Source organism: Chelonoidis abingdonii, chromosome 5 (assembly GCF_003597395.2).
Source record: "Chelonoidis abingdonii isolate Lonesome George chromosome 5, CheloAbing_2.0, whole genome shotgun sequence".
Classification (NCBI taxonomy): domain Eukaryota; kingdom Metazoa; phylum Chordata; order Testudines; family Testudinidae; genus Chelonoidis; species Chelonoidis abingdonii.
In genome coordinates, this window is record NC_133773.1 from 95710238 (window position 1) to 95737910 (window position 27673).

The following is a 27673-nucleotide window of genomic DNA, read 5'->3' on the forward strand; positions in this document are numbered from 1 at the left end:
GGTTTTTTTCTTTAATACATTGTAGCGCTAGTAGACTTATTATTAAAAGTTTTGGTGTAATGTTTTTTTCCCTATAAACAGAAAGTGCTTGGAATATTCATCACAACAATTCCAGTTGCATGGTACTTTTCAACAAATGAATAAATCGTACAAATAATTAATGATTTGCTTGTATTAGGGTGACCAGATAGCAAGTGTAAAAAATCAGGACAGAGCGTGGGGAGTAATAGGTGCCTATATAAGAAAAAGCCCCCAAAATTGGGACTGTCCCTATAAAATCAGGGCATCTAGTCACTCTAGCTTATCTGGATATTAATGCTGAATCTATGACACTATTTAAGCAAAATGTTTAACTTTAGAATATATTTTTTCCAAGATTCTTATAATTTTTAACTATTTTTTGTTTTTAACTTTAATTCTGAGCAACATTGTGCTTAGGCTTGGAAGGATTTGATTTTTATCGCTAAATATTGGTCACTGTACACACACATAGCAACTGATGAAAAATATTTTCATTGATAATCAAAATTTACAGATAGGCAAAGTAGGAAAAATATTGCTTAAGAACTTATTAGCATTTGATGTAAGGATATTTACTTTGTGCATTTAAATATGTGACACTGACAGTCTGTGTTTTAATGGTTATCCTCTTGAATCTCTACTTCTGTCATTAAATAATTGTTGTCTGATGCTCCCCATAATTTCCCTCAAATTAAATTTAAAAGACCCTTAAAACCCATAATTTTGTACAACTGTGAAAATGTAAATAGATAAAAATTGAAAAAAATGCTTAAAAATAAATATAAATATTATCTGTTGAAACTATAAAAAAAATTGAATTCTGCCAAGCCTATTTATGCTTGGCACCTTCAGCATGTGATCTAGCTGTCCTGATTCAGTCATCTCTCCCATTGTAGCCAATGGCAATTTTGCCTATGGGTGAAATCATCCCATTGCAAAACATCCTTGAAGCGAAGGGAACGTGTAGAAAAATGGGCACCACTTGCCATTATGGTAACTGGGTTTGTTTCCCTCTGGCTCACAGCTGTCTGTGATTAGCTATATTGTATTGGCCTTTTCAGGCCACATCCCCTTCTGACCACTCTATGACAAAGAGAATGAAGTTGCAAGCAGGATGATGTGTAGGAAAGTACAGAAGTTAAAACTCGTGAAGTTTCCTGGCCCAAATACAAGTTTTTATTGTGTAGGGTATGATTTGTTTCAGAGTAAAGAGGCCAGTATTTAGGCCCTTAATATGATTTAATGTTAAGTTTGGAAGTTCTGAGGAACAACTAATTTTAATTTCTGTTTGTTTAGCATGCAAGAAGCTGCTGCTTATTTTAAATTATTTCCATGTTCTCTGAATTATTCTGCTGGGTAGCATTTATGCATGCTTACTGGTAAAAAATGATAGCTATAAATCAATTCTTGCTGATTTTTCCAATCTGTGCATAGCGCAAAAAATTATTTAGAGTAAGTGTTTTCATTTCACAATATGTATTTTGGAGAGCTATTGAGCTTAGTGTTATGTAAGATAAAACATTACTTTTTTATTCATGGACATCTGTTTGTAAATCTTCACATGATGACTTGTTGCAAAACCTCATGTAACAGACAGCAAACTTTAAACAACTGTTTTAAATTAACAACATATTATTCCATCAATTAAAATATGCCTGAAGAACTTTCAGAACTCTCTTTCACTGGCAGAGGCATACTATTATATAAATATATCGTAAAATACCTAATTGTTCTTTGAAAATTTTGTCTGATAGTCTAGATGTTAAACCCATCATTAATAAGCCTGTAAATGTTTAGAGACTTCTGTTATCACAGGTTGCAGCTAGTTGTCTGGATACCAGATGGCTCAGCATAATAATTAATTTGATCTTTTGACATGTGGCTTCACCACAGTAACATCCAAAGCAGAAACTGACAATCCTGTTTCATTCATATGAATGAGAGCCCTTTGCTTTATTAAATGGGGTGAATTTTTGACAAACTTATGACAATATTTGATACAGTGCACTATTCAGTGTGTTTTATTTTAGGATAATAAAAAACAAAGGAAAGCTATCCTATATTACTGAAAATTAATCTAGGGAGGAGAAAGTCAAATTTTCCTACGTATGTTACCATGGGTTACTGGTAAAGATCATGATAGTGTATTATTGTGTTGTACTATTGTATTTTAGAAGATTGTTCCAGAAGGTGGTTTCTGGTTTAAGAAGACTTGGATGAGTCACTTACCGCTGTTGTCAGAAGCCATTTTAGAATTGAAAAGTAGTGGGGCAATGTGAATCTTGGCAAGGAGAGGATAAGTAGAGTTATGAATATGGTGATAAGATGCAGAAATTTGTTGCACTGGTGGATTGGGAACTAGTGGAGTGATTCAGAGAAGGAAATGACATGATCAGATTGATAGGCAAAGTAGATGACTTTGGTAACTGCATGTTGTATGGATTGAAGGAAGGCAATGTGTATATATTGGATGCCAGAGGGAAGAATGTTACAGTAGTCGAGGTGGGATGTAAGGTACTATCCATCACATAAGTAGTATTTATGTACAGCTATGAGGAGATTTAACAGAATTCTGAATCCAATGGCGACAAATCCTTTCAAGGATTTTTAGAGATTATTTTAGGAAACCACGATGCTGTGACAAACCATAGATAGAGTAACCTTATGAAAAGATCATCTGCCCACAAGAGTATCTTGCTTTAAGACAGTAATTGTAGCAGACTGCATGAAACTTTGAGAGAGGAGCACAGGTTGCAGGAGAGAAGAGTTTAGAGGGGGCACAAGGAAGTCAGTCTGCATGCACATAGCTAGAATACTAGCTGCAACTTCTTTGTAAATTTTTTTTCATAAAGAACCAGTTAAATTTTACGATCACGTAGTCCTCAGTGTTGTTACCCAGAACGTGCTACATGAAACATGGTGACAGTGGTCAGTCTAGTGAGACGCACAGCAAGAAAGAGAGTGTGATTAACAGGCAAACAAATCAGCACCTAGAAGTCAGTGTGTGTAAATGCTCTTTGTCAGTACTTTATTGGCATTTTTTCTGTCAATATACTTCCAGCCCCTCAAGTAGCATTAGCTTTGTCAGCAGGAGAGCTTGCATCGGCAAAACTTTTATCTTTCGCAGGGGGTCTTTTTTAAGTACCTGTGAAAGACAGAAGTTTTGTTGACAAATTCAGAGTGTAGACATGCAGATATCATGGTTCAGTATGTATACTGTAGAAAGCAACATGAAAGGCAGAAACAAAAATGCACAATTTGTGGCAATAGTGCAAGGGATGGAAATAGAACAACTTTCTGTCCTGATTCCATAGCTAGCTCAGGAAGAAAATAGCGGTTTTGTAAGTTGTGACAGAGAACATACAGACTTCCAGTGAAGAGGAGGAAGTCTGCAGTGTGATTTAGTAGACACAAAGACTCTCAATGTACATGCATTGCAGAAGGCTGCCAGCCATTCCATTGCTACATTTGTAACTATGCTATTAAATCTAAGACTAGTTTGATTCCAGATGGATTGTGGAGCCAGCTGTAAAAAATTCCAGTAACATTGTGACATTGCACTCTATGTGATTTTATGAAAATATGCTAATGAGTATGATTATAATGTAACTGGAATATGCTTTGTGCAAAATCTCTCTTGTAAGGTATCATTATGAAGCTTATAATCTACTGAGTGTGGTCATCCTATTTGTATGTATGTATCATTCTTGTATCTGAAACCAGAAATATGAACTATAGCTCTGAGGGCCTATTGTAATTATGCAGAGTGTGGGCCATTAATGGTGGTTTGGAATCTCCATGGCTCCCATCAACCAGGACAACTGACTGTGGATGGCTCTGTTTGCTTGCAGGCCTTCCTGTGAGTCAGGCTGGGAGGAATGAAGGCTTGAAGTCTTACAGTGACGTGATCATGTCACCTGAACTGGAATCTATCTTTATCCTGGTGCTTTTCCATTTAGAGGGAGGGGTGGGAACCCAGAGAGGGACAAAGGATTTCCGCCTTGTGCAAAAGATATACAAGTGGATGGAATAGAACAAAGGGGTCTGCAATTATGTGTTGTCAGATGCTACCGGTGTGGTGCTCTGCTCTGTTCAATGTTGATATCGTTCGGCTGCGTGCATGTGTTCCCTCTGTGTGCTGTCCCAGCTCTGCGCAGATAGCTGACACAGCAGACCCGGAGAGAACCCCCAGTGACCACAGAGTCTATAAGGTTTTTACGAAGGCAATTCGGCCAGGTTTATTGTCAAATGAAGCACAATGATAGTTCCCTCTAGATTTATCTACAGAATACTACGAGTATGGGCCCTGGCAATGACTCAGCTCAGTCAGTGGCAGGACTTTACTGCCCCCTAGGCTGGACGAAGACACTGCCCCAGGGATGCATTCTTATAGACAGATCCAACAAGTTAACATCACTCCTGTATATTAGGTCACCCTCTCCATAGCAAGGTCAACCCTCTACATAGCAAGTGCACCTCTCACTTTACGTGTTGATTCGAACAAATAACTCTATCCATCATATTACCTTTGGCCCTGTCATGGATGGTCAGCCTGTCCTTTTGTTACTGGGTGAGTGTACAAGTATCGATGTTCTGATATCTGTGTCCGAGTACTTTTAGGTATGTCTTTTTGCAGTATCAGCCCTTTCTGCCGCTTCTGTGATGCAGCTGCCTCGGCTCACAAGTTAAGTTTCTTTATGTTAGAGAAGTCTTGACCAGTAACTGTTAGTTCAAGCCTTATGCCATCAACACACTTGCTGATACCCAAGTGTATATCTTCAGGGCCTCCTTTTACTACATCATGAAAAATCTTAGCTACCACTGAGCTGCAACACGGGCTGTACGGGGAAAAGGAATTTGCCCACGACTAGGAGGCGTCAGTCTGTGATAGAAGTTATGGAAACATCTGAGTGGTGAGGTTTTATCTGTATTTCAGTTTTCTTCTGATAGGTGTCAGAGTTGTGTGTATTTGTTTTTTATTTTTGGTATTCATTTGTTGTCTGTTATTTGGACCACTTAAAATCTACTTTTCTTTTGTTATTTATAAAATACTTTTTATTATTAATGAATCAAGCATTGTATTAATCCTGAGGGGAGGCGGACACTGTGCATATTCTCTATCAAGTTATAGAGGGCAAACAATTATGAGTTTATTCTATATAAGCTTTATACAGGGTAAAATGAATTTATTTGGGTTTGGACCAATGGGAATGGGATCTGGTTTTGGAGACAGAACGCTTCTTAAGTCTTTTCAGTATGCCTGTAGCTTTGAGGGCGTAGTTCAGACTGGGTCTGGTTTGCAGCAGAAGTGTCTGAGTCGAACCAGGTAGGTGCATGAGTCCTACAGCTGGCAGGGAAACAGACTCAGAGGTACCGCAGCACATCAGCTGCAGTCCCAAGGGTTTTCTGTATTAACCCTACAAACACTGATAAGCAGCAATATAATAAGATGGAGAAATGTACTGAGTGCTGGGTCGATGTACAATAAACTTTCTGGAGGAAGCAAAATTAATAACATGTTTAAAGTAGTATTTCCTACAAAAGTTTACTTGGATTCCAAAAAATAACTGATGATTTTATTGTTAGGGTAACAGTGTTAAGTTTATGTAATTTGAAGTTCGGGTCTGAGGACTGCTTGAAGGAGTCTGGACTCTCAAAGGAAATTTAGAGTATGTCTCCCAAGAAATTTTTAAAAATATCTGCAGTTCTGTGCAGTGTGTCTTCCAAAGCAAAAGTGTGGCTTTCAGAGCATTTTCATGAGCTCTTGCATCTGAACAATGCTGAAGAAGAGATGAATGAGCAGAGAACTCCTCAGAAGCAGGGAATTGCCAAAATTTTCCTTCAGTTTGGGGTAAATTTTACCAAGACTTCCATGAACCCCTTATACACTGCCCATCTCATGTGCGCTTGGGCAAGTCATTTTACTCTGTACTTAGTTTCCCATAGTAAGATACACTATTGCTTTTGTAAAAGTACTTTTTCGTAAAAGACTTGAGATGTTAAGTGAAAAATATCAGGGTTGATTTGTTTAATTGTCAAATGTCATTCTAAAATTTCCTTATGGTTGGGCACAATAACAAATTGTTTTATAATTGTTGTATGTGCTAAGCACTCCCACATGAACAGAATCTTGGAGAAACCAAATTAATCCTCTGTTGGAGTTCCAATAAACTCTCCTTACTTTAGAAAATTCAAGTTATGTTTAGTGCTTCTGACGCAAGATAGATGTCTGCCACAGACATCGATTTTTAGATCATTTTATGTAGCTTAAGTTTTAAATGTGTTTTATTGTTATTTAACAGGAAAACTGTAATAAAGAAGACCAAAGTGCTTTGTTTTCAGTGTGAATTTAAGAATCTTTCTGACAGGAACTGATTGGGGTATATAAATCATTTCTCTTGGTTTAGTGCATATATTTTAGAGTCTTCAGTTCTTGAATAAGTTTTTGGAAAAAAAATCTCCAACAGTTTTGAGAAGCTCTATAACTTTAATCAAATATTCTAGATTCATGATTCTATTAATAGCCATTTCTCCCAATAAATCATTCATTTTTAATTGATTAATTACTTTCAAATGCAGTGGATTCCTTTAAATGTAAACAAATACTCTAATGTAGTATAACTTTACCAAAATACTTCCTGAATATAGATATGACACTACTGGGAAGTTATTATACTGTACAAGGTAAAGGGGTTGACTTCTTAATAGGTGACAAGATAGCAAGTCTGAAATAATGGACTTTTGGGCGGGGGGGGGGGTGTGATTGGTGGTGGTGGGAGGGTACAGTTGCGTATATAAGACAAAGACCCTAATATTGGGACAGTCCCTATAATATCAGGACATCTGATCACCCTACTTCTTAATGACACCAAATATATAGAAGATGCCATTTAAAGAGGCATCATTTATTAAAATCAATCATATCTCAGAATCTGAGATAGCACTGTCTTTCCTTATAGATAAAAATAACTTAGAGTAGGATAGAATAGGTGGAGTTCCAGTACAAGGCAGTAAATACGCAGCAGACCGTAACCATTACAGACGGTATCCACGACGTAGGGGTCCTCCACGCAATTACCAGCAAAATTACCAGAACAGTGAGAGTGGGGAAAAGAACGAGGGATCAGATAGCATACCAGAAGGTCAAGCCCAACAGCGCCGTCCTACCGCAGGTGGCGGTACCCACCTTACTATATGCGTAGACCTTATGGGCGTTGACCACAATATTCCAACCCTCCTGTGCAGGGAGAGATAGTGGAGGGTGCTGACAACCAGAGTGGAGGAGAACAAGGCAGACAAGTCAGACAGAATATGTATCGGGGATACAGACCGCGATTTCGCAGGGGTCATCCTCGTCAAAGACAGCCTAGGGAGGAAGGATTAGAATAGGAAGTGACTAGTGTATCTCACACACCTTGGTATGGAAACAGTTGGTTAATGCTAACTTTTTAATAAAGACCATTGCAAATCCTCTTGTGTGTTTCCATGGATTTACTTATAATTTTGAAAGGCTATATTCCAAATCTTCCAGGTATCACAGGTTTTGTGTGAATTGTAGGTGCTTCTTAGTTTTCAAATATAAATGTATCAGTGAGACTATTTATTTTATGAGGACAGAGCAAGTTAAAGACTAATTGAATTTCTTGAAGTTAGTTAATCAAAGTCCACTATTTTCAAGGTGCAATATGCGTTAGTTTTAACAAATTTCAGTTTATACTTTTGATTCTGTTTAAATTTAATTTAAAAAACATATGGAAATGAAATCACTTTTAGAAACTATAAATCAGTAGAGTTTGTGAGTTAACATGTCTGGGGATAGTTATAAGAAAAAATTAGCAGAGACGCTAATTTTGGTTGTTATGACTCACACCCCTAGGGAAGTCAGCTTGGAAGTACTTTTGTTCATGATTTATGTTCATCTCATATTCTTCTGCCATTCTGAAAGGGAAACTTTTCTTTTGTTTGTATGCATCTTACATATATGCACCAGCATTGCTTCTGGATACATAATATTGCTTGCCAATCAATACGTTATTGCAGACCAAATTTCGGTTTCAAGAGTTTCCTATTGATTTCACAAGAAGAACACTGCATTTTAATATAGTGGGGCAACATATCCTGTACTGACTTTGATATAATCAGTATTAATGGAATGCACTGATGTCAGCCTTCATCGGGAAACCTTCATCAGACCACCGGTCTAAGGATGGGGTTCTGGGTGAAAGCTCTTTTGGGGTATGGTTTTCAATTACAGGATGATCAGAAATAGCATCTTTTGATAACTTGCAACTTGAGGAAAATCCTACCAAGTTTGCCAGTTTCAGAACAGCCTCTCAGCATAGTATGCAAGAACATGTGGCTGGCTTTGGACAACAAAATTGCCACCTAGGAGAGTGCTGCAGCTCCTTCTGATTATTGCTACTACTTGTGCTTTCCAAAGAATGGTTGGTATCTTAGCATTTTTTGCTGTGGATGCAACCATACAAATGCAGAAATAGATCAAGAATGTCCATTAGATCTGATTTATTCCATAATAGACACATCTGCTGCTGCAGGAGGGCATTTGACACTGGTAGTAATTTTAGAAAATTGAACCTGAATGGAAACCCTATTTTAAAAGAATGGGTTATGAGGACAGATCCAGCCATTTCCATCAGTGATCTGGAATACACTTGAGAAATTGTTACGCTCAATGTGCTGAGGCTATCACAGCTTCTTGATATTTGGAGAAGGAAACTAAGTCAATGCATGTTACGTTTGGTGTATTCAGGTCAAAAAACGAATATATCCCCAATAAATAGTATCAGTATTACTAAAATTGGGTTAGTTGTTCATATATTACAGCCACCTGTTGTATAAGATATAAATCTCTATTGTTGACTTAAAATATATTTGAGATTAACAGTTATGTAACAGTGATATTTGTGAATGTGTACCTATTATTCTTTAGTACATTATTTTACTTGGGATTCAAATAAGTGATTGGAGGGGAAAAAAGCATAGAACAAAAAGGAGATGCTCTTTCACTTGTTCTTATTTCATCAAAACCCATATTTCACCAAATCCTGAAATTACCACTGCATGGGCAGACCCCCCTACATCTGTACAGAATCCTGTTGATGTTGATGGGGCATTGCATAGATACAGACATCTGCCCATGCTCAGGAAGTTGTAAGATCCGGGCCTTATAAATGCTTTGAGCAGGGATGCTTTCCTCAGATTTGTCTGTAAAATGTATAGCACACATTTGGCACATCATAAACTTCAGTTATTACCTTAAAAGGGCAGAGTGGTTTGGTTAAGAAGAGCACCCAGAACTTCAGATCTGAACTGCAAAACTGGTTCTGCAAAACTGGGATGTAACTATTTATGTGGACATGGAAACAGTGAGACATAGACACAATAGTATGGTTAAATGCAGAGGCTTCAATTTTATTTAAAACTATTAACCACCTCAAACTGCCTGCCAGGGTCTTTCCAGTGCAGACCTGAACATGCACCTAAGCCTGAGCCCAGGTATGAAAGCAGTGCCCCCTCAGTCATGCCCAGGTATCCTGACTGGAAACCAGCCTCATCCATCTAGGGTGACCGGACAGCAAATGTGAAAAATCAGGACGGGGTGGGTGGTAATAGGAGCCTATATAACAGAAAGACCCAAAAATCAGGACTGTCCATACATCCATCCTAGAGATAAGGGAGTTAAGCTGAGGGGAGCTGCAAATTGCAGGAGACATTGAGGCATATCTCTCCACCCTGCTTCCAAAAGAAGCTGATTTACTAAACAATTTTGAAAGACATCTTCTTGAAGAGATCTCAGATGCTGACTGAAAAAATTAAACCACATCAGCATCTTATAGAATCTGGAGTTTATAAACTTTCCTGCTGTGTGCTCACAGTCTGTGAAGGACTTGAGTAAAATTTGAATGAGAGAAGGTTATCCAAGCTTGTCAGGAAAGCAGATCAAAGACTGATATGAAGACTTGATCTTTCCTTCAGGGGGACAGTATTGCAGAATCAGGCCCATAGTTAGTGGCTTTGAATGAGTTCTCTTATTTTATTCTTCGTTTGGGCTTGATTTTTTGAGGTGAGAGCCTGCAGTTGGAGTTGTGAGAGGGCTCAGCACTTCTGAGATCCCAAATTATCAGAGATGAGTGATATTCCTTCTTGTGAACTATACCTCAGGGTATGTCTACACTACGGGATTATTCCGATTTTACATAAACTGGTTTTGTAAAACAGATTGTATAAAGTCGAGTGCACGCAGCCACCACTTAAGCACATTAATTCGGCGGTGTGCATCCATGTACCAAGGCTTTAGCAATCGATTTCCGGAGCGTATGCAAACTCGTGGGTAGCTATTCCGTAGCTATCCCATAGTTCCCGCAGTCTCCCCTGCCCGCTTGGAATTCTGGGTTGAGGATCCCTCCCGTTGTGAATAAGCAGCAGACCCGTTTTGTTGGCTTTTTTCCTGGGTGAACTGCTGCAAACGCGCGTAAGCCACAGGCAATGCAATGGTACCCTGTTCAGGATAGACCGCAAATCATGGACGTTTTGTAACACACCTCGCACATTCTCGGCAGTCTATGCTGAAACTCAGGACCTGCAAAGCCAGGCGAGGAGGAGGCCTACCGGCAGCACGGCAACGAGAGTGCATTGAGGGACATGGCACACACAGAATTTCTTCACAACGCGCGGCCGCCTGCACTTTGGAGATCCTTGCCTGTAATTGGGCGCAGGTCTAGCCACTTTGAACGCCGATTTTTGGGCCGGGAACACTAAGCACAGACTGGATGGGAACACACGACTAGTTTTGCAGGTTTTGGGACATTCAGCAGTGGCTGCATGAAACTTTCGCATGCATAAGGTGCACTTTCATGGACTTTGTGACTTGCTCTTTCCTGCCCTGAAAACGCACGATAACCATAGATTTGGAGAAGCAGTTCTCACAGTTTGAGAAACGAGTGGTTAGGCCCTATTGGAAGTTGCAACACCAGACAGCTACCAGTCAGTCTGGGAATCATTTGGAAGTGGGAGAAATCTGAGCTGGTGGGGGGCCTGCTTGTGATTGCAAGTAAACTCAAGCAATCATTTAAGCTGGCTGCTGCGAAAGTTTGTGATCTGGGAAAATTGTGCAGTCATGTGGATGCTAATGCTGCATGGGATTCCCTACTAGTGGGGGGGCGGGTAGATCTGGAACCATTATCCTAATCTTTGGGCAACCCAGATTACCAATGCTTTATTAACCTGTTTTATATTTACAAAGGTAACTCCACTCAGTACGTAAACGCAGGACCTCAACAACAATAGGTACTTTTTAATGGTGCTGCAAGCACTGGTGGATCAAAGGGACGTTTTCCCACATCACGCACGTGGATGGACCAGGAGGGGTTCAGATGACGCTTGTGTCTTCAGGGAACATTACTCTGTTTAAAAACGGCTTGCATCCAAGGGAATTAACTTCCCAGACCAGAAAATTAGTTGGGGGATGTTTGAAATGCTGTAGTTTATCCCTGAGGTGACCAGCTACCCCTTGATGCCATGGCTCATGAAGCCCATTACACAGGGGCCCAGCCTGGCAGTAGTCAGGAGTTGTTCAACTTCAGGCTGAGCAAGTGCAGGATGTGGTAGAATGGTGCATTTTGGCCAATTTAAAGGTGCGCTTGTGCACATTACTGCACTCGCTCAGACCTCAGCCAAACCAATGTCCCCATTTGTTATTGCTTCTTGCTGTGTGTACACAATCTCTGTTGAGACGAAGGGGGAGTCTTTTTGGTGGGTGGAGGCTGAGGCAAATCCCCTGGCTGCTGATTACGCGCCAGCCAGGAACCAGGGCGATTAGAAAGACACCAGGAAGCGGTGCGGCATCACAGAAGCTTTTTAGAAACGAGTTTCATCATGGCCAGGGTAGGTGTCGATCGCTGTGTTTGTTTTTCCGCCTTTGATGACCTCCCCCCTTGATTGACTCATTCCTCATGAAGACCCACGCCTACCCCTTCGATTAAGCTTGCTTAATGGAGATAATCACTATTGTTAAAAATTAAAAAATCATGTTATTCTTTATTAAGTCAGTATCATATAAAGAGGGAGAGAATGACAAGGTAAGCCTGGTTGTGGTTGGGAGGAGGATCAGGAGGGAAGAAAAAAGCACAACAAAATTCAAAGTAATGACAGGCCTTTTGGTTGGCTCTGTCCACGTGGGGTGAGAGTGGGCGGGGCGCACGGGAGCCTTCCCCCACACGTTCTTACACATCTGGGTTGAGGAAAATATTGGAACATGGTAGAGGGTGTGGAGGGGTGTTACACAGGGGCTGCAGCGGCACTCTGTGACCCTTGCCTGCTGTTCCTGAGCTCCACCCAGACGTCAGATGGATGTCAGTTTTGTCACGCAGGCAGCCCCAGCATTGCACTCCCGCATTCCGCTGATTCTTTCCTGCCTACGCCTTGATTTCCTGCCGCACCTTCTCATCTCGGAGCATCTCTCTTTTCCTCTAATGTTTCATTCTTTCTCGGGTGTTCTCTCACATTGGTCTCCTCCTGTCCTCATGTTCACTGGCACTTTCCTGTTAATTTGTATACCAGTCCTTCCCACTCATTTAGATGAGGCTTCTTCATTCGGGTCACTTCCAGATTTCGAGAAAACTTTCGTCTCGGTCTTTTTTTCTCCCTGTCTTTCATCTGGAGCATAGGCCTTCGGGATGATGGAATAGGGAGGCTTGAAAAATTTGTAGTGCATGAGGGAGGTAAAAAGGGGAGAACGTGTTTTAAAGATACTCATTTACGAACAAATGCTTATACCCTCTTTTCACGAGTGAACAACACATATTAACCTTACGTAGGAACATGTGATTTCACTAACAAGGTTGCAATTTTGCATTTAATATGAAGTGGCCTGCGGCTCGTTGTGGTTAGAGGATCTCACAAGACGTAGGTCCAGGCAGCAGAATTCAGCTGCATGCGACCATGGTAAGCCATTGTTTTTTGCTCTGCAGCCTTTCCATACACAGGTGCCCTCTCCTTTCCACAATAAATACCAAGCAATCCGCATTCAGTGCTACTCCTTTTGCTGTTAACTGCAGCGAGCAGAAACACACACCTCCTCCAAATTCCTCTGGGCATGATCGCTTTTACCCCTCCCCAACCGTGTGGCTCAGTATCATGGAGAGATCACTGCTAAACACTCCCCTTCGCCCCCTCATGCAGTGGCTGTGCAGGGAAGATCCCTGCTAGCCAAACGCCGAAAACAGCTCAGCACCATTCCCCCACCAACCCCCACTTGGCTTACCTGCAGGGAAGGATTTTCTTTTAAGCAACGCAAACAGTCCAGTAGGAATGGGCCATCCCTGTCCCCTTAATTAAATCCTGAATTTTAACCAGGTTCCATGAACGATTATCCCTTCCTGAGGGTACACAGCGAGATAAAGAATGGGGGGGATGTTTTGCCTTTTGAAAAAAAAAAATGCCACCAATCACCGGGACATACGCAGCTAGGCTATTCATACAATGATACCAGATTACTTGCTACATGCATGGCCATGGTTCAAGTGTCCTACCATGGAGGAAGCGGAATAAGGCTGCCTGCCAGAAACCTTCTGCAAAGGGCTTTTGGAGGTACCTAGAGAAGCTTCATGAAATGTCCCTGGAGGATTTCCGCTCCATCCCCAGACATGTAACAGACTTTCCAATTAAGGTCACTTCCATGGTTCCATTCTGAGTAACTGCGCTTGGGAGGGTTATTCCGCTGGGGTGACGAAAAAGTTCGTGGATGCTGGGACAGAACGGAGTCTTGTGTTTCTGCAACCGCTCCTCTTTCCTCTCCTCATCCCCGTTCCGCAAATTTCACAGCCAGTGGCTGAGATTACTCCCGCCACCTCGAATCCACGGACAGGGGGGGAACGGTGGCGAGCCCCTATTGCATGGCAGACCAGTCTGAAGTGGCATTTTTAGCCTGCCCCAGGACTTCCGTTGCCCTCTTGTTTTCTGGGGGCTCTGTCTCCGAGCTACCTTAACTTTCACACCGCATGCAACGAAGTCCCTGGGTGTGGCTGTTCCCCATCTGGCTATGGAAATTTTTTCAAATGTTTTTTCATATTTGCTTTTGAATGGAGTTTCTGTTAACCAGGATCCTCTCGCCATACAGCGATCAGATCTAGTACCTGCGTGTGGTCCATGCTGGAGCTCTTTTTTGATTCTCAGGAGACCGCTTGTTAACCTGTGCTGATGAGCTCTCGCATGGTCACCTGTCTTGCGTGAGCTCTCCACACTGGCCAAACAGGAAATGAAATTCAAAGTTCACGGTGCTTCATGGTCTAACCTGGCCAGTGCATCCGAGTTCAGATTGCTTTCCAGAACGGTCACAGTGGTGCACTGTGGGATACCACCTGGAGGCCAATGCCGTCGATTTGGGGCCACACTAACCCTAATCCGACATGGCAATACCGATTTCAGCGCTACTCCTCTCATTGGAGAGGAGTACAGAAACTGGTTTAAAGAGCCCTTTATAACGATATAAAGGGCCTTGTTGTGTGGACGGGTGCAGGGTTAAATCAGCTGCTAAATTTGGTTTAAATGCGTAGTGTAGACCAGGCCTCAGATGTGGGAGAGAGAAAACAATGAAAATACCTTTCCAAATGAACAGATCATAGATTATTAGGGTTGGAAAGGACCTCAGGAAGTCATTTAGTCCAGCCCCCTGCTCAAAGCAGGACTAATCCTCAAATGGCCCCCTCAAGGATTGAATTTACACAACCCTGGGTTTAGCAGGCCAATGCTCAAACCACTGAGCTATCCCTCCCCTCTATGTCAGAGTGTCTGTATTTCTTCAAAATATGATCAGCATGCATCTGTGAAATCTTTCAAACTATTGCAGAGCTGAATTTGGACTTTTCTTCCTATAAAATGAAGTAATTTCTATAGGACCTGAGGCTTTAAAGCCATAGACTTTTCTTACAAGCATATACGATTATATTCAGGAAGTTTTTAAAAACAGGTTGGATAAACACTTGTAAGGTGTGGTCTAGGTTTACTCAGTCCTGCCACAACCCAGTGTGTTGGATTTAATGACTTCTTGTGGTCCCTTTCAGACCTACATTTCTATAATTCTGTGAAGCCAAATTGAATCTGATTACCATTTCTTTCACATATTTAATAACGGCAAACAAATTCAATATGGCAGTGAGTGGTATAGGTCTTGAAATGAAAAATTTATAGTTGGAGATGCAAAGTGTTCTGTACACCACAAGACAACTGAATTTTCGGATATTAGAGATAAATGAATTTTCCTTATCACAGATTAGAAATCTATTTGTGGTTTAAAGTATTGGGCCAAATTCATCACTGGTGTTACATTGATTCTATTGGGTTGATTCCAGTGGAGTAAAATCAGGCATGCATTTGTCTAGTGTATATATTATTTCACATTTATTTAATTCCATATTGTGCAGGAAGAGAGAATGTACCTTCAGATGCCAATCTCTTCTTGCCTTTAATGAATTAATACACTCAAAAATGAAGGGTTAATGAATACCAAAACATCACTTTCCAAGCTGCACCTTAACTCAATATTGCAAAAACTCAGATACAAAGCTAATTGCAGTGAAGAAGTCTAAAGGGTGACAGCCCTAGCTCGATTTGGGTAACCATGTAGGTAACAACCAGAGAGACTTTTAAAACACTAAGTATGATTTAAATAGTGGACATTCCTCTGCATGTTGATCCTATCAGAATAGTTTATTTCAGGATCAAAAGACGCAGGCACTAGGAGTGACTATTTTATGTTTCAGAGTAGCAGCTGTGTTAGTCTGTATCCGCAAAAAGAACAGGAGTACTTGTGGCACCTTAGAGACTAACAAATTTATCTGAGCATAAGCTTTTGTGGGCTACAGCCCACTTCATCGGACACATAGAATGGAATAATTTACTTGGGCATAAGCTTTCATGGGTAAAAAACCTCACTTCACATCTGAAGAAGTGAGGTTTTTTACCCAGGAAAGTTTATGCCCAAATAAATCTGTTGGTCTTAAGGTGCCACTGGACTCCTTGTTGTTTTTGTGGATACAGACTAACATAGCTACCCCCAATACTAGTAACCAAACAGCTGTCTCAAAGAAGAGTATATATATTGAAGGACAGAAGACTTACAGAGAAAATATATAATATAACAACAGGTCTAAATCCTAAACATATCAGCAGTTGCCCATCTTCAGTATGGGTGGGTCTAGTAGATCAAAGTCCTTCAGCAGGGTTTGGCTCCCCCCTTCGTCAAAGGGTCATGTCTGTTCATTGGATTAAAATGAAGCCCTTTCTGTCAATTCAATCTGGCTCTTGTTCCCCCAAGTTCTTTCTTTGTCTCCTGTGGCTTTTGAAACTGACCTGAACCAGTGTATGCCAGTCACTCCAGGGGGTTGTACTTCTCTAGAGCTGTTTTCAATTCCAGGACAGCAGTAATCTCCCCCAGGTGGTTTTTGTTCCTGAAGGAGCTGTGATAAGCCTCTCCCATGAAGGAGAATACAATCCCTAGCCTACAGTAACACATATGACATTTATAAAGTTAATACAATAGTCCCCAAAGACACTGCATATGGTTGGAATACCTGTCACAGTAATATTATTAATTAGAAACATAATTTGGCTCTAAGCCTAATTTGCTTTGTATTTGTACAACAGAAGTACCTGTACAGCTTTTGGAGATGCTTTTACCGAAGCATACAAAATTTGATTTAGTTAACTTTTGCTTCTAACATCTATATGGCTCCTTTATGTGACCATAAACTTTGGTCACATGTGTCATATTAAGTTTCAGACTCTATGATATGGCCAGCTGTATTTCTAATAGAGTGCAAAACTGACCTGGCTAAAAATGGTTAAGTTCCACTATGTGAACAGAATTTTGAATTTTCATGAAATTGCCTGATGGAAATTTGCCATTTTTACAGTTAAATTTAATGACTTTCTAGCAGCAAATTGACATTTTTCTGCTCCTGGAAACTCTCTCTCATTTTCGTTTTTATAACTATATTTTACTGTTGCTGAAAATTGCCATTTTGCTTAGCTTTATTGAGTATAACTGTAGTTTTTAAAAAGAACAAAACCACACAATGCAGGTCAACCTCCTGTACCTGACAGCCTTTAGAATTGTACCCCTATGTAATACTACTTACCTACTCATGAATTTTGGTAGGTGTGCAAGTCCTTGGGGTAAAGCATGGATGTGGGCATGTGGATTCTATTCCTGGCTTTGTCAGAGACCTTGTATATGTCAATTAGGTTAAGTTTTTTTTGAATGACTGGTGATTTTCAATGCCTCCATTTTTGAGTGCCCAGCTTGAGACACCATAAAGGGGCTGTGTTGTCAGAACATTCTGAATACCCACCCTCTAAAAAATCAGGTCCTCTTTAAGATATCTCAAGAGGGGCATCCAAAACCACTAGTCATGATCTGTGTGTTTCAGTTCTCCATTTGTCCAATGGAGATGATAATACTTCCCTAATACATCAGGGTGTTATGAGATCAATTCATGAATGTTTGAGGGGAACCCACACTATGGTGAAGTGGGGCATATAAATTCATAGAAAGAAAATCTCACTTTGATACTACTGAGTTGGAACCTTAGCCCTGATTGTCTTGCTCCTGAACCCCCAGTTGCTAGCCTAAACCTGGTCTGCATCTGAATTCCACTTTCCCAGCCCATCTCTAATTAAGTCTGATTAATTGTGAGTTTGTTGTTTAAATACACTTGTATTGGATGACACACATTCAAAACAGATATTGCTTATGATGTTATTTTTTAAAATCTGAAAGGCTTATCCTGTGTTCTTTCCTTTCCCTTCCCTTCCTAGTGCTGTGCGGAGATGAGAGCTTCTTATGTGCCAGTGGAATCTGCATCCCTGGGAAACTACAATGTAATGGCTACAATGACTGTGATGACTGGAGCGATGAGGCACATTGCAGTATGTTACTTTAAATCTTTATAGTGTTTGTCTAGACAGAACACTGAGTCCATTCAGAGGAGCCTAGAAACAAAAGTCAACTATTGTAACAGGATAAGAGCTTTGCGTAGCTTTTGCGTATACTCACTTCTGGCCTCTCTTTCGGGTGCCTATCAATATGTTTGCCTTTGCCCAGCCTGACCACAGAATTTCTTTGTAGACCTTTTAAAGTTTATGTTTAGAAGCTTGATTTTATTGGCAGTTGAACAGCTAAGATTTCTCCAAGGACCCATGACGGTTGGAAGTTTTATAGGACAGGGCTGGTGGTTTTTAATTGATAAGTAACTTGCCATAAAGACCATTTTTAAAAGAGATAACCAGGTTATGAGTTTTGAGTGTGTACTGTTCTTGTACTTGGCTTTGATTCTATAGCAGATGCAAAATCATCTGCTTAGAAAGTTGTTTCTTCTCCAGCCCTGAACGTGGCTTTTATAAACAAATTTTACTATAAGGTGCCATGGAAAAGGAAAATATATATGCCCATTAGGTTTCTTCATTTGTCATTTCCATTCTCCAGTGTAGAATATATTTCAAAGCTCAAACACATAATCATCTGTTTAGATGACTAAATTCTAAAACTAACCCCTGTGTTCAGAGACTCTGAAAAAATGAACAGTAGACAAAACAGTGAAATAAGAAGAAAGAGGAACAGTTCTGGGGGTAAGTAAATGGTGGGTGTATAGGGAAAATTATCAGAGAGTCAAATCAAATCAAAACTCTGGATCCAAATACTCCCAGACTTTGGATTAGATCTGGATTAGGATCTGAACTATGTAGCTTGGGCTCACTTCTGGATGTCACTTGCCTCTTACGGATTCCCAGAGGGAAACTGTTAGGGGGCTTATTCCTTCTCCCTCTTACTTCCCTGGTCCTTCTCACATGATCAGAGAGCAACAATACCCGAAGTCCAAAGGTGCAAACAATTCAATGTTTATTGGGGTGAACTTCCAACAGGCAAAATTCCAGTTTCCTTCCTTAGTGTCCCCCTTCCTAGCTCTGACAGCACGGAGCCTTGCCTGTGTCCCTGTTCCTGTTTCTGTTCCCATCCCCTGTTCCCATTTCCCCCTTTAGTAAAACATGATCCCAATTCTCCCATCCCCAGTCCCTGTTCCCATTTCCACCCCACACTTCCTGATTGACTGCCGACTATATAGTAAAACTTGAATTCTGCTTAGCTATCCTTAACCAATCATTTTACTGAAATTTAACTAACCAATCCTAACATATTGTAACATGGTTATTTAACCAATTATATTCAACCATCATCATTGGTTTACACCCAACAAAATTAATTATACAGCAGACAGAAACAATTACAGAACCAGACAGAGACCATGCAAATAAACATACAAAACAACACAGAAGTGAGGCTTTCACAACAACATCTATACAGACATAAGGATTTTCCAGCTGTGTCTATTGATAAGTGAGTTCTTGCCAGACAGGATGCTAACAAACTCAGTTTTCTCTTCCCTTTCTCTGGAGGTGATAGAAATATCAGGACAGGATTGTATTCCTAATAGCCCAATAGCACCTTATTTCAATGTGACTAGTTTGGAATGTGAGGATGTGACCATACACTTCCCAGCTTATGGCTGCCTAACTACATCTTAGCTGAAGGCCTTAGCCTGTCACAGTAAGAGAAGGCCATTCCACAGACAGTGATTTTGATTCTTTCTTTTATACCTCTATAACTAGCTAAGTGATAAGAATACACCTAAATTCTTAAAGTATAGGCCTTTGCAGACAGGCCTGAATATCTATATCCTAACAGAAACTATGTGTAACATACATAAAAGTGCGTGAGTTAGGATTCTGAGTCACATTGGAGGTCCATACATTAATGGGACTTAAATTTACAAATAATTTATCTGCTTTGGGAAATTTTTACACATAGTTTTTTATCTGGGAATCTATTAGAAGCAAGTGATGGTTGCCATCTCCTATTGGTCTCAGTAGGAGTGAGGCTATAGGTTGCCACACCTGTCATGTTTTTACTCTCAGTGTTAACTCCAGTTTAATTTAGAATAACATTTTCAAAAGTGCCTACATGATTTAGGAGCCTATATCCTATTGAAATCAATTAAAAAGTTGAGGGCATAGAGTTAAGGTTATTTGGTTGCCTTAACTGTGCATTGTCCCCTATACTGACATGAGTACCACCTTCCCTGAGGGCAGCTTGGCTTTTACTCTTATTGGAATAAGTTAGTAAGGGCAGGCTGTGGCTTCACTGTCATGGACAGCGATAACAGAGTGGCAGCCAGTTTGAAATGGAAGAACATTATATGTCAGCCCCTGCTGAATAAGAAACTTTCAATTATGAAGAATAACAGCAAAAAGTACTATTAATTCTAAAACAAATCTTCAAATATAGTTAATGTATGGGGTTTGAATGAGTTTTAGCTATGTGGGTAGGTTGAAGAGTCTGCCTTGTTCTGATGCTGAGAGGCAAAAGCATGATCAGACACAGGGTGCTGTGGGATAGAAAAATGTTGGGGACCAGGTAATTTTTAGAATAAAATTACCTAAAGAAAAAAAACAATTCTTAAACTTGATAATTGGGAGAACCAACCGTTAATTACATGGAATTACTAATTAATTGCTTCTCATATGATGAATGCAGGATAATCAAAAGATGGAATTATTCATTATGATTATTAATGAGACTGCAGTCAAGGAGTAACCACTTAAATTTTACAAAGAATTCTTTTCCCTATATGCTAAAGGATGTCCCCAAATAAATAACTGAATGTGACTTTGAAATAAAGAAACATTTATTTAAATATCCAAAATGAAAAAAAGAAACCAATAAACAATTAAATCAACAGGGATAATGCAAATAGGATACATCAGATAAAAACAAGTAAATAAAAGAAGTGATACAATGTAGCAATATTTAAAGCAATATGAAATTCTAAAACATGAAGTACATTAAAACAAATAGCCATTGATAGACCTATCCTCTGTGAACTTATCTAGTTCTTTTTTGAACTCAGTTACATTTTTGGCCAGCACAACATCCCATTACAATGAGTTCCACAGGTTAATTGTGTGTGTGCACTGTGGATTTATATAGTAGCATTATGATATTTTCAGTCTTATTTTCTATCCATTTCCTAATAGTTCCTAACATTCTGTTAGCTTTTTTGACCACTGCTGTGCATTGAGCTGCTACTAAAGTGTTCTTGAAACATAATAAAGTGTTTCAATCCCTGCTTTAAGTGTAAGACAGTAACTGGAACCAAGGCCAGTGCTTTCATAATAATGAAATGTGCTAGTTACTCCAAATATTTTGATGTGTTGTTGATCAGTTGAATTATTACATGATTGAGGATCTGTCTAAAGGTAACTGAGAGGGAAAGAAAGTGTGTTTTTCTCTGACTTTCTGTGCTTTAAACTAGTTTTTATAAACTAACTTAGTGCTGATGTTGATATGTGGCATTCCTGTATCTAGCAGAATCCAGAACAATACCTGGGAAACTTTTTACACTGGTGTAATTTAACAATGTCCAAACTTTATTTGATCTTGGATAAGTTTGATCTGGAGTGAAGTTTGTTTTAATGCTACAGCTGTAAACCTTTGGAGAGAAAAAAGGGGATTTATGGAACAGCAGATGCAGACTTAACTACAGAATCTGGGATAAGGTTCTGGCTATGTTATGTAATTTAACCAGTTGTTAAACTTCTGGCTCAACTCTGATCTCATTTACACTGGTGTAACTTCACTTCTGTGGTACTGTTCTATGAAGATCAGTAGGTGGTAGCAAAGGCTTCTAATAATGTAGATGGAGAAACAAATTTGGATCCTGATCCTGCAAACAATTAAGCACTTGCATAACTTTGCTGACAAGAGTAATCCTGCTGAAGACAATGAGATCATTCATGTGAGCAAAGTTACCAACACACTTAATGGTTTGCAGTATCAGAGTCTTGGTAGTCTTTTCTAAACTTGTTCATTTATTCCTGGCCCAGGGAAGGAGTGTTTGTCCAGAGTGTTTTCTTTGGAGTGAACAGAATGAGGCTGTGGTGACAATGATGAATAACTTGCTGTGGAAGTAGCTTTCTCTTCGTTGTACACCGTGTTGATGTATAGTATTCAGTTAAATTGATTTGATGTACTGTAGTTAAGTCTGTCCTCGGTGTATCTAGACAGTGACACTACATAACTTCATAAAACCCCCCAAAAAATTTTTCTTTGAAGTGATGTAAAAGGCTGTCTATAAACTAATTAACCAACAAAATCTATCCGGTTTCAGATCAGTGGACTTTAAAATGTAGTTAATTGTATCTTTTAAGGGGCACTGGACTGATTTAGGGTACATCTATATTTGACCTAGGTTGTGTGATTCCCAGCTTGCAAAAAAATACCCATGCTAGTTTTGTTTGAGCTAGCACCTAAAAATAACAATGTGTCTGAGGTGGCATGGGTGGCTGCTCAGGCTAGCTGCCCCGAATACAATCCTGCCTGCAACAATCCTGCCCCCTGAGTGCATGCTCGGTATGCTGCTGTGGACACACTGCTATTTGCAGGTGCTATCCCAAACACAGCTAGCATGAGTACGTCTATGCAAGCTGGGAATCGCACCTGCTAGCGCAAATGTAGACTTACCCTTAGGTTCAAAGGGCCAAACTCTGTTGTTATAAACTGGCACAGCTGTAGTGAAGTAAAAATATGGGATTATCTAAAAACACAATGGTTATTAAATTAAAGATGAAAATAAATACTTTCATTAATATGTTTTGTGATTTAAATGAAAATATTTTTGTTAGTTTGTTTTAGATTTCAGCATAAGAGCATTATGATTTCTCCAGCATGTGAGAGCTGGAGAGGTCAAATTGTTGACAAACAAGTACAGCAAAATACTTATTTTTAAACAATTACGTAATCACCTCATCTAGGGTTGTTTTTTTTAAATGTTCAAAACATTCATTATTTTCTCCTAATGCTTTGTTAAATTAAATAATAATTCCAAATGGCTGAAGAAATAGGGAGCTACCCATGTTGCTTGTCTGCTAACTTGTGACCACACCTGGATTTGCTCAGGTGGACTCTTGCAACTGCATACAGCCCCATTGTCCTGCATGGGCGTAAGTGTCTGCTTAGGTGGACCGAGCTTCAGGATCTGGCCCCCTAGGGAGACAAATTCTGCTTTCCTTCCTTGCATGAAAAGTGTCATTGACTTCAAGAGGACTACTCATGTGAAGAAGCTGATTGGGATTTAGCCCATAGTCTGTAACAAAGAAAGGCTTCTCAGCATTTGAATGCATGGGGAAGGCTAATGATATTCACATCAAGATCTATTATTAATTAGAACTCTTTATTAGTTCAAAGAATGTTTACAGATTTTGAATGCAAACTTTTCTAGTATGTAATAAAAGTTACTTTAAAACAACTAGGGAGTTCTTCAGCCTCTCCCAAATTAATCTACTGATTAATACTTCCATTATTGTGGATGATGTCAGAACACAGATTGTATTTGTGGGAAATACATTAGCAGTAAAATGGCAGCTCTCATTGAGATGTCTTCTGTTATTAAAGGCCCCAATCAAGATACTTTTATTTTTTAAAATAATTTATATCGCAAATGCAGGCTTATGAAATAGAGGTTGTAAAAAGAATTACTGATACTAAAGAGATGAATCCCAGAGCATTTTAAGTGGCCTGCATCAATAAATTATCAGTATTAAATTGCACAGTGCATTATCTTCCTTTCCTCTCCTCAGCTCCTTCTGATACACACTCTTTCTATCTCGCCTTTGATACACCAAATAAATTATTTAGGTAACATTTAGAGTCTAGACAATGGCAGAATCCAAAGAGACATTTGCAATGATCATTTCATGTTTTATGTGAGATACTGTAGTTTCTTTATTTTCCAGGCAGATGGGTGTAACTGAAGGCAGAATTTGTCATACTGCATATAAGATTCCTTACACCCAATTTTACTAAACAAATCCAATGAAATTATGGAAACATATTTTAAAACAAATGGCACAGAAGTTGTTGGAACCCCTACAATTATCTTTAAGGGGTGGGATGGAGAACTGACAGAAGAGTGTGTATTGGAATAGTGAAATTGAAAGGACAGGTATGTTAACAGAGGTCAAAGGGATGGTTAATCTGAAAGGTTGACCAGCCTTAACCAAACTGATAGGAAACTTAAAAAAGATTTGGGTTTAATGGAGATTGGGAACAGGAATGAAGTTCAACTAATTCTTATTTTATGAAAACTGGCCTTGACCCATCCCTAATGAAAATTAAATTCTACCAGTTACAAGTGGAGGTTATAAAGTGTGATTTATATAATGATGAGAATAAGTAGCTGTCTAATATATTATTGCCAATACCTTAATAAAAATATTAAGACATTTAGACTTGCATATTCACTTACTTCAGCCCCTTGCAAAGACATCTGCGTGCCTTTGTTTAAATTACACTGTCTGAATTTCAGAGTGCTGTTGTCAAGTTGTGCCATGCTCTAAATGTCATTTCTGTAGCTATGAAAGGATGAGTGTAAATATGTCTTAGGGCATGAATGCAGATCAAACAGTTAACTTAGCCAGAAGAGGCACCATGGGGAAAAGACAGCTTTGTTTTGTTTACAGTGAGGAATAATAAGAAATAGATACAGTCAGAGTCACATACCAATGGGAAAAGACAGAGGCTTGCCAGGGTAGTTGCTGATACAGATTCAAGACAAATAATGTTTTGAATTTTAAACCTAGTGGGGTGCTGTTCTGCTCAGATGAAACATACACAGAACTCACATATTTTCATTTAGTTTTATGGTTTTGGAATTTGCCATTCCACTCCTTTTATTTTTTTTATACACTGGTCTGAAAAATTGAAGACAGTGAGATTATTTTATTTCATTCTCTTACACACAGTGCTTGGCTTTAAGTCATAAGTTCAAATCTGAACTTCTGAAATAATGCAAAATTAGTAGAAAGAACAAATCTTTTTGTGGGGGTAGGAAGTGATTAATATCCATAGTCTAAAATTAAAGTTGTTAAGCCAAACTTACCAAGCTCTCCCAAATTTGAGACCACTCCCTTAGTTCTATTAACAGAAGTGCTAATACTAATGCGGACAGGCCAAGCCTGAAGACTGTCAAGCCCCATATCTAAGGCTGGGAAGAGGAGACCTGCACCCTCTATGTGGCTGGTTACTGTTTAAAGGTTTAGGAACTCATGTTAATGAACTCCCTACCCTTTCTTTTCCCTCAAACGGTGCCATGAGCATTTCCAACCCCCTCTCTCTGTGCAAAGAAGTGCAAAAGGGCTACAGTTATCTTCATGTGGCTCCTGTGTGCAAAGACAGAGGGTTTGAGGATGGGTATTCATCTTCTAAAAAGAGTAATAACAGATGTTACCACGTAGCAAAATGTGTGGGAGTGTAGTGGTTACTGGAGTTCTGGCCTTTTTCTCTCCCTGATTACCAGGAATCACAGTTTCTTTATCTCGGTGAACTTTCTCCTCTTCCCTTGGTTGGCAGATTTACTTTAGAGCTCTCTGCCAGGAAGATGAGAAGTACACCAGAAGCAGGAAGCCTGCCAATCAGTGGGGCTACTGGATCATTAAGGTGCTAAAGGAGCTAACTCTGTTTTGGAGAAGCTAAATGAATTCTTTGCATCGGTCTTCACTGCAGAGGATGTGAGGCAGATTCCCACACCATTCTTTTTTGGTGACAGATCTGAGGAACTGTCCCAGATTAAGGTGTCAATAGAGGAGGTTTTGGAACAAATTGATAATTAAACAGTAATAAATCAGCAGGACCAGATGGTATTCACCCAAGAGTTCTGAAGGAACTCAAATATGAAAGTGCCGAACTACTACTGTGGTATGTAACCTATCACTTAAATCAGCCTCTGAACCAGATGACTGGTGGATAGTTAATGTAATGCTGATTTTTTAAACAGGCTCCAGAGGCAATCCTGGCAAATACAGGACAGTAAACCTAACTTCAGTACCAGGCAAATTGGTTAAAATATAGTAAAGAACAGAAATATCAGACATATAGATGAACACAATATGTTGGAAAAACATCAACATGGCTTTTGTAAAGGGAAATCATACCTCACTAATCTATTAAAATGCTTTGGGGGGGTCGACAGACTTGTGGACAAGGGTGGTCGAGTGGATATAATGTACTTGGACTTTCAGAAAGCCTTTGACAAGGTCCCTCACCAAAGGCTCTTCAGCAAAGTAAGATGTCATGGGTTAAGGGGGACGGTCTTCTCATGGATCAGTAACTGGTTAAAAGACAGGAAACAAAGAGTAGGAATAAACAGTCAGTTTTCACAGTGGAGAAACATAAATAGTGGGGACCTTCACTGATCTGTACTGGGACTAGTGCTGTTCAACATAGTCATAAATTATCTGGAAAAAGGGGTAAACAGTGAGGTGGCAAAGTTTTCTGACTATTCAAAATTATTCAAGATAGTTGAATCCAAAGTGGATTTTGAAGAGTTACAAAGGAATCTCGCAAAACTGGGTGCCTGAGCAACAAAATGGTAGATGAACTTCATTGTTGCAGGGGAGGGATAGTTAAGTGGTTTGAGCATTGGGCTGCTAAACCCAGGGTTGTAAATTCAATCCTTGAGAGGGCTGTTTAGGGAACTGGGGTAAAAATCTGTGTGAGGATTGGTCCTGCTTTGAGCAGCGGGCTGGACTAGATGAGCTCCTGAGGTCCCTTCCAACCCTGATATTCTTTTTTGTTTGTTTGTTTGTTTTTTAAAAAAAGCAAAGTAATGCACATTGAAAAATATGATTCCAATTATACATATCAAATGATGGGGTCTAAATTACTATTAACACTCAATAAAGAGATCTTGAAGTCATTGTGGATAGTTCTCTGAAAATAACTCCTCAATGTGCAGTGGCAGTCAAAGAAACTAACAGAATGTTAGGAACCATTAGGAAAAGGGTAGATAATAAAACAGAAAATATCATAATGACACTATCTAAATTCATGATATGCCCACACCTTGAATTCTGAATGCAGTTCTGGTCATCCCACCTCAAAAAAGGTATGTTAGAATTGGAAGTACAGAGAAGGGCAACAAAAATTACTTGGGGTACAGAACAGCTTCCATACAAGGAGATTTTATGAAGACTGGAGCTGTTCAGCGTAGAAAAGAGACGACTAAGGGAGGATATGATAGAGCTTTATAAAATCATGAATGGCGTAGAGAAAGTGAATAAAGAAGTATTATTTACCCCTTCACATAACTCAAAAACATGGAGTCACACTATTAAATGAATAGGCAGTACATTTAAAACAAACGTAAGGAGGTACTTCCTCACACAATGTACAGTCAACCTGTGGAACTCTACCTGGGGTTGGTCTGAAGACCAAAAGTGTAAGGAGTCTCAAAAAAGAATTGGATAAGTTCATGTAGGATAGGTCCATCAATAGCTATTAGCCAAGATGGTGAGGGATGCAACCCCCCTGCTCTGAGTATCCCCAGTTTCTGCCTGCCAGTAGCTGGGACTGGACGACAGCGGACGGATCACTCGATGGTTGCCTGTTCTGTTCATTCCCTCTGAAGCATCTGGCATTGGCCACAGTCAGAAGACAGGATACTGGGTTAGATGGATCATTGATCTGACCCAGTATGGCTGTTCTTATGTTTCTTATCTTTGTTTTTACATTCTCTCTCTCTAG

At 39.7% G+C, this 27673-nt stretch overlaps 1 protein-coding gene across 1 annotated transcript in view; it reads left to right on the top strand.

The window, feature by feature from the left end:
- The window catches only part of CORIN (corin, serine peptidase), a 297684-nt gene that overhangs the window by 162704 nt on the left and 107307 nt on the right, over nucleotides 1–27673 (top strand). The window contains exon 6 of the mRNA XM_075066492.1: nucleotides 17857–17967. Coding sequence (XP_074922593.1) covers nucleotides 17857–17967 — 111 coding nt within the window. The remainder of the gene's footprint in view (nucleotides 1–17856; nucleotides 17968–27673) is intronic.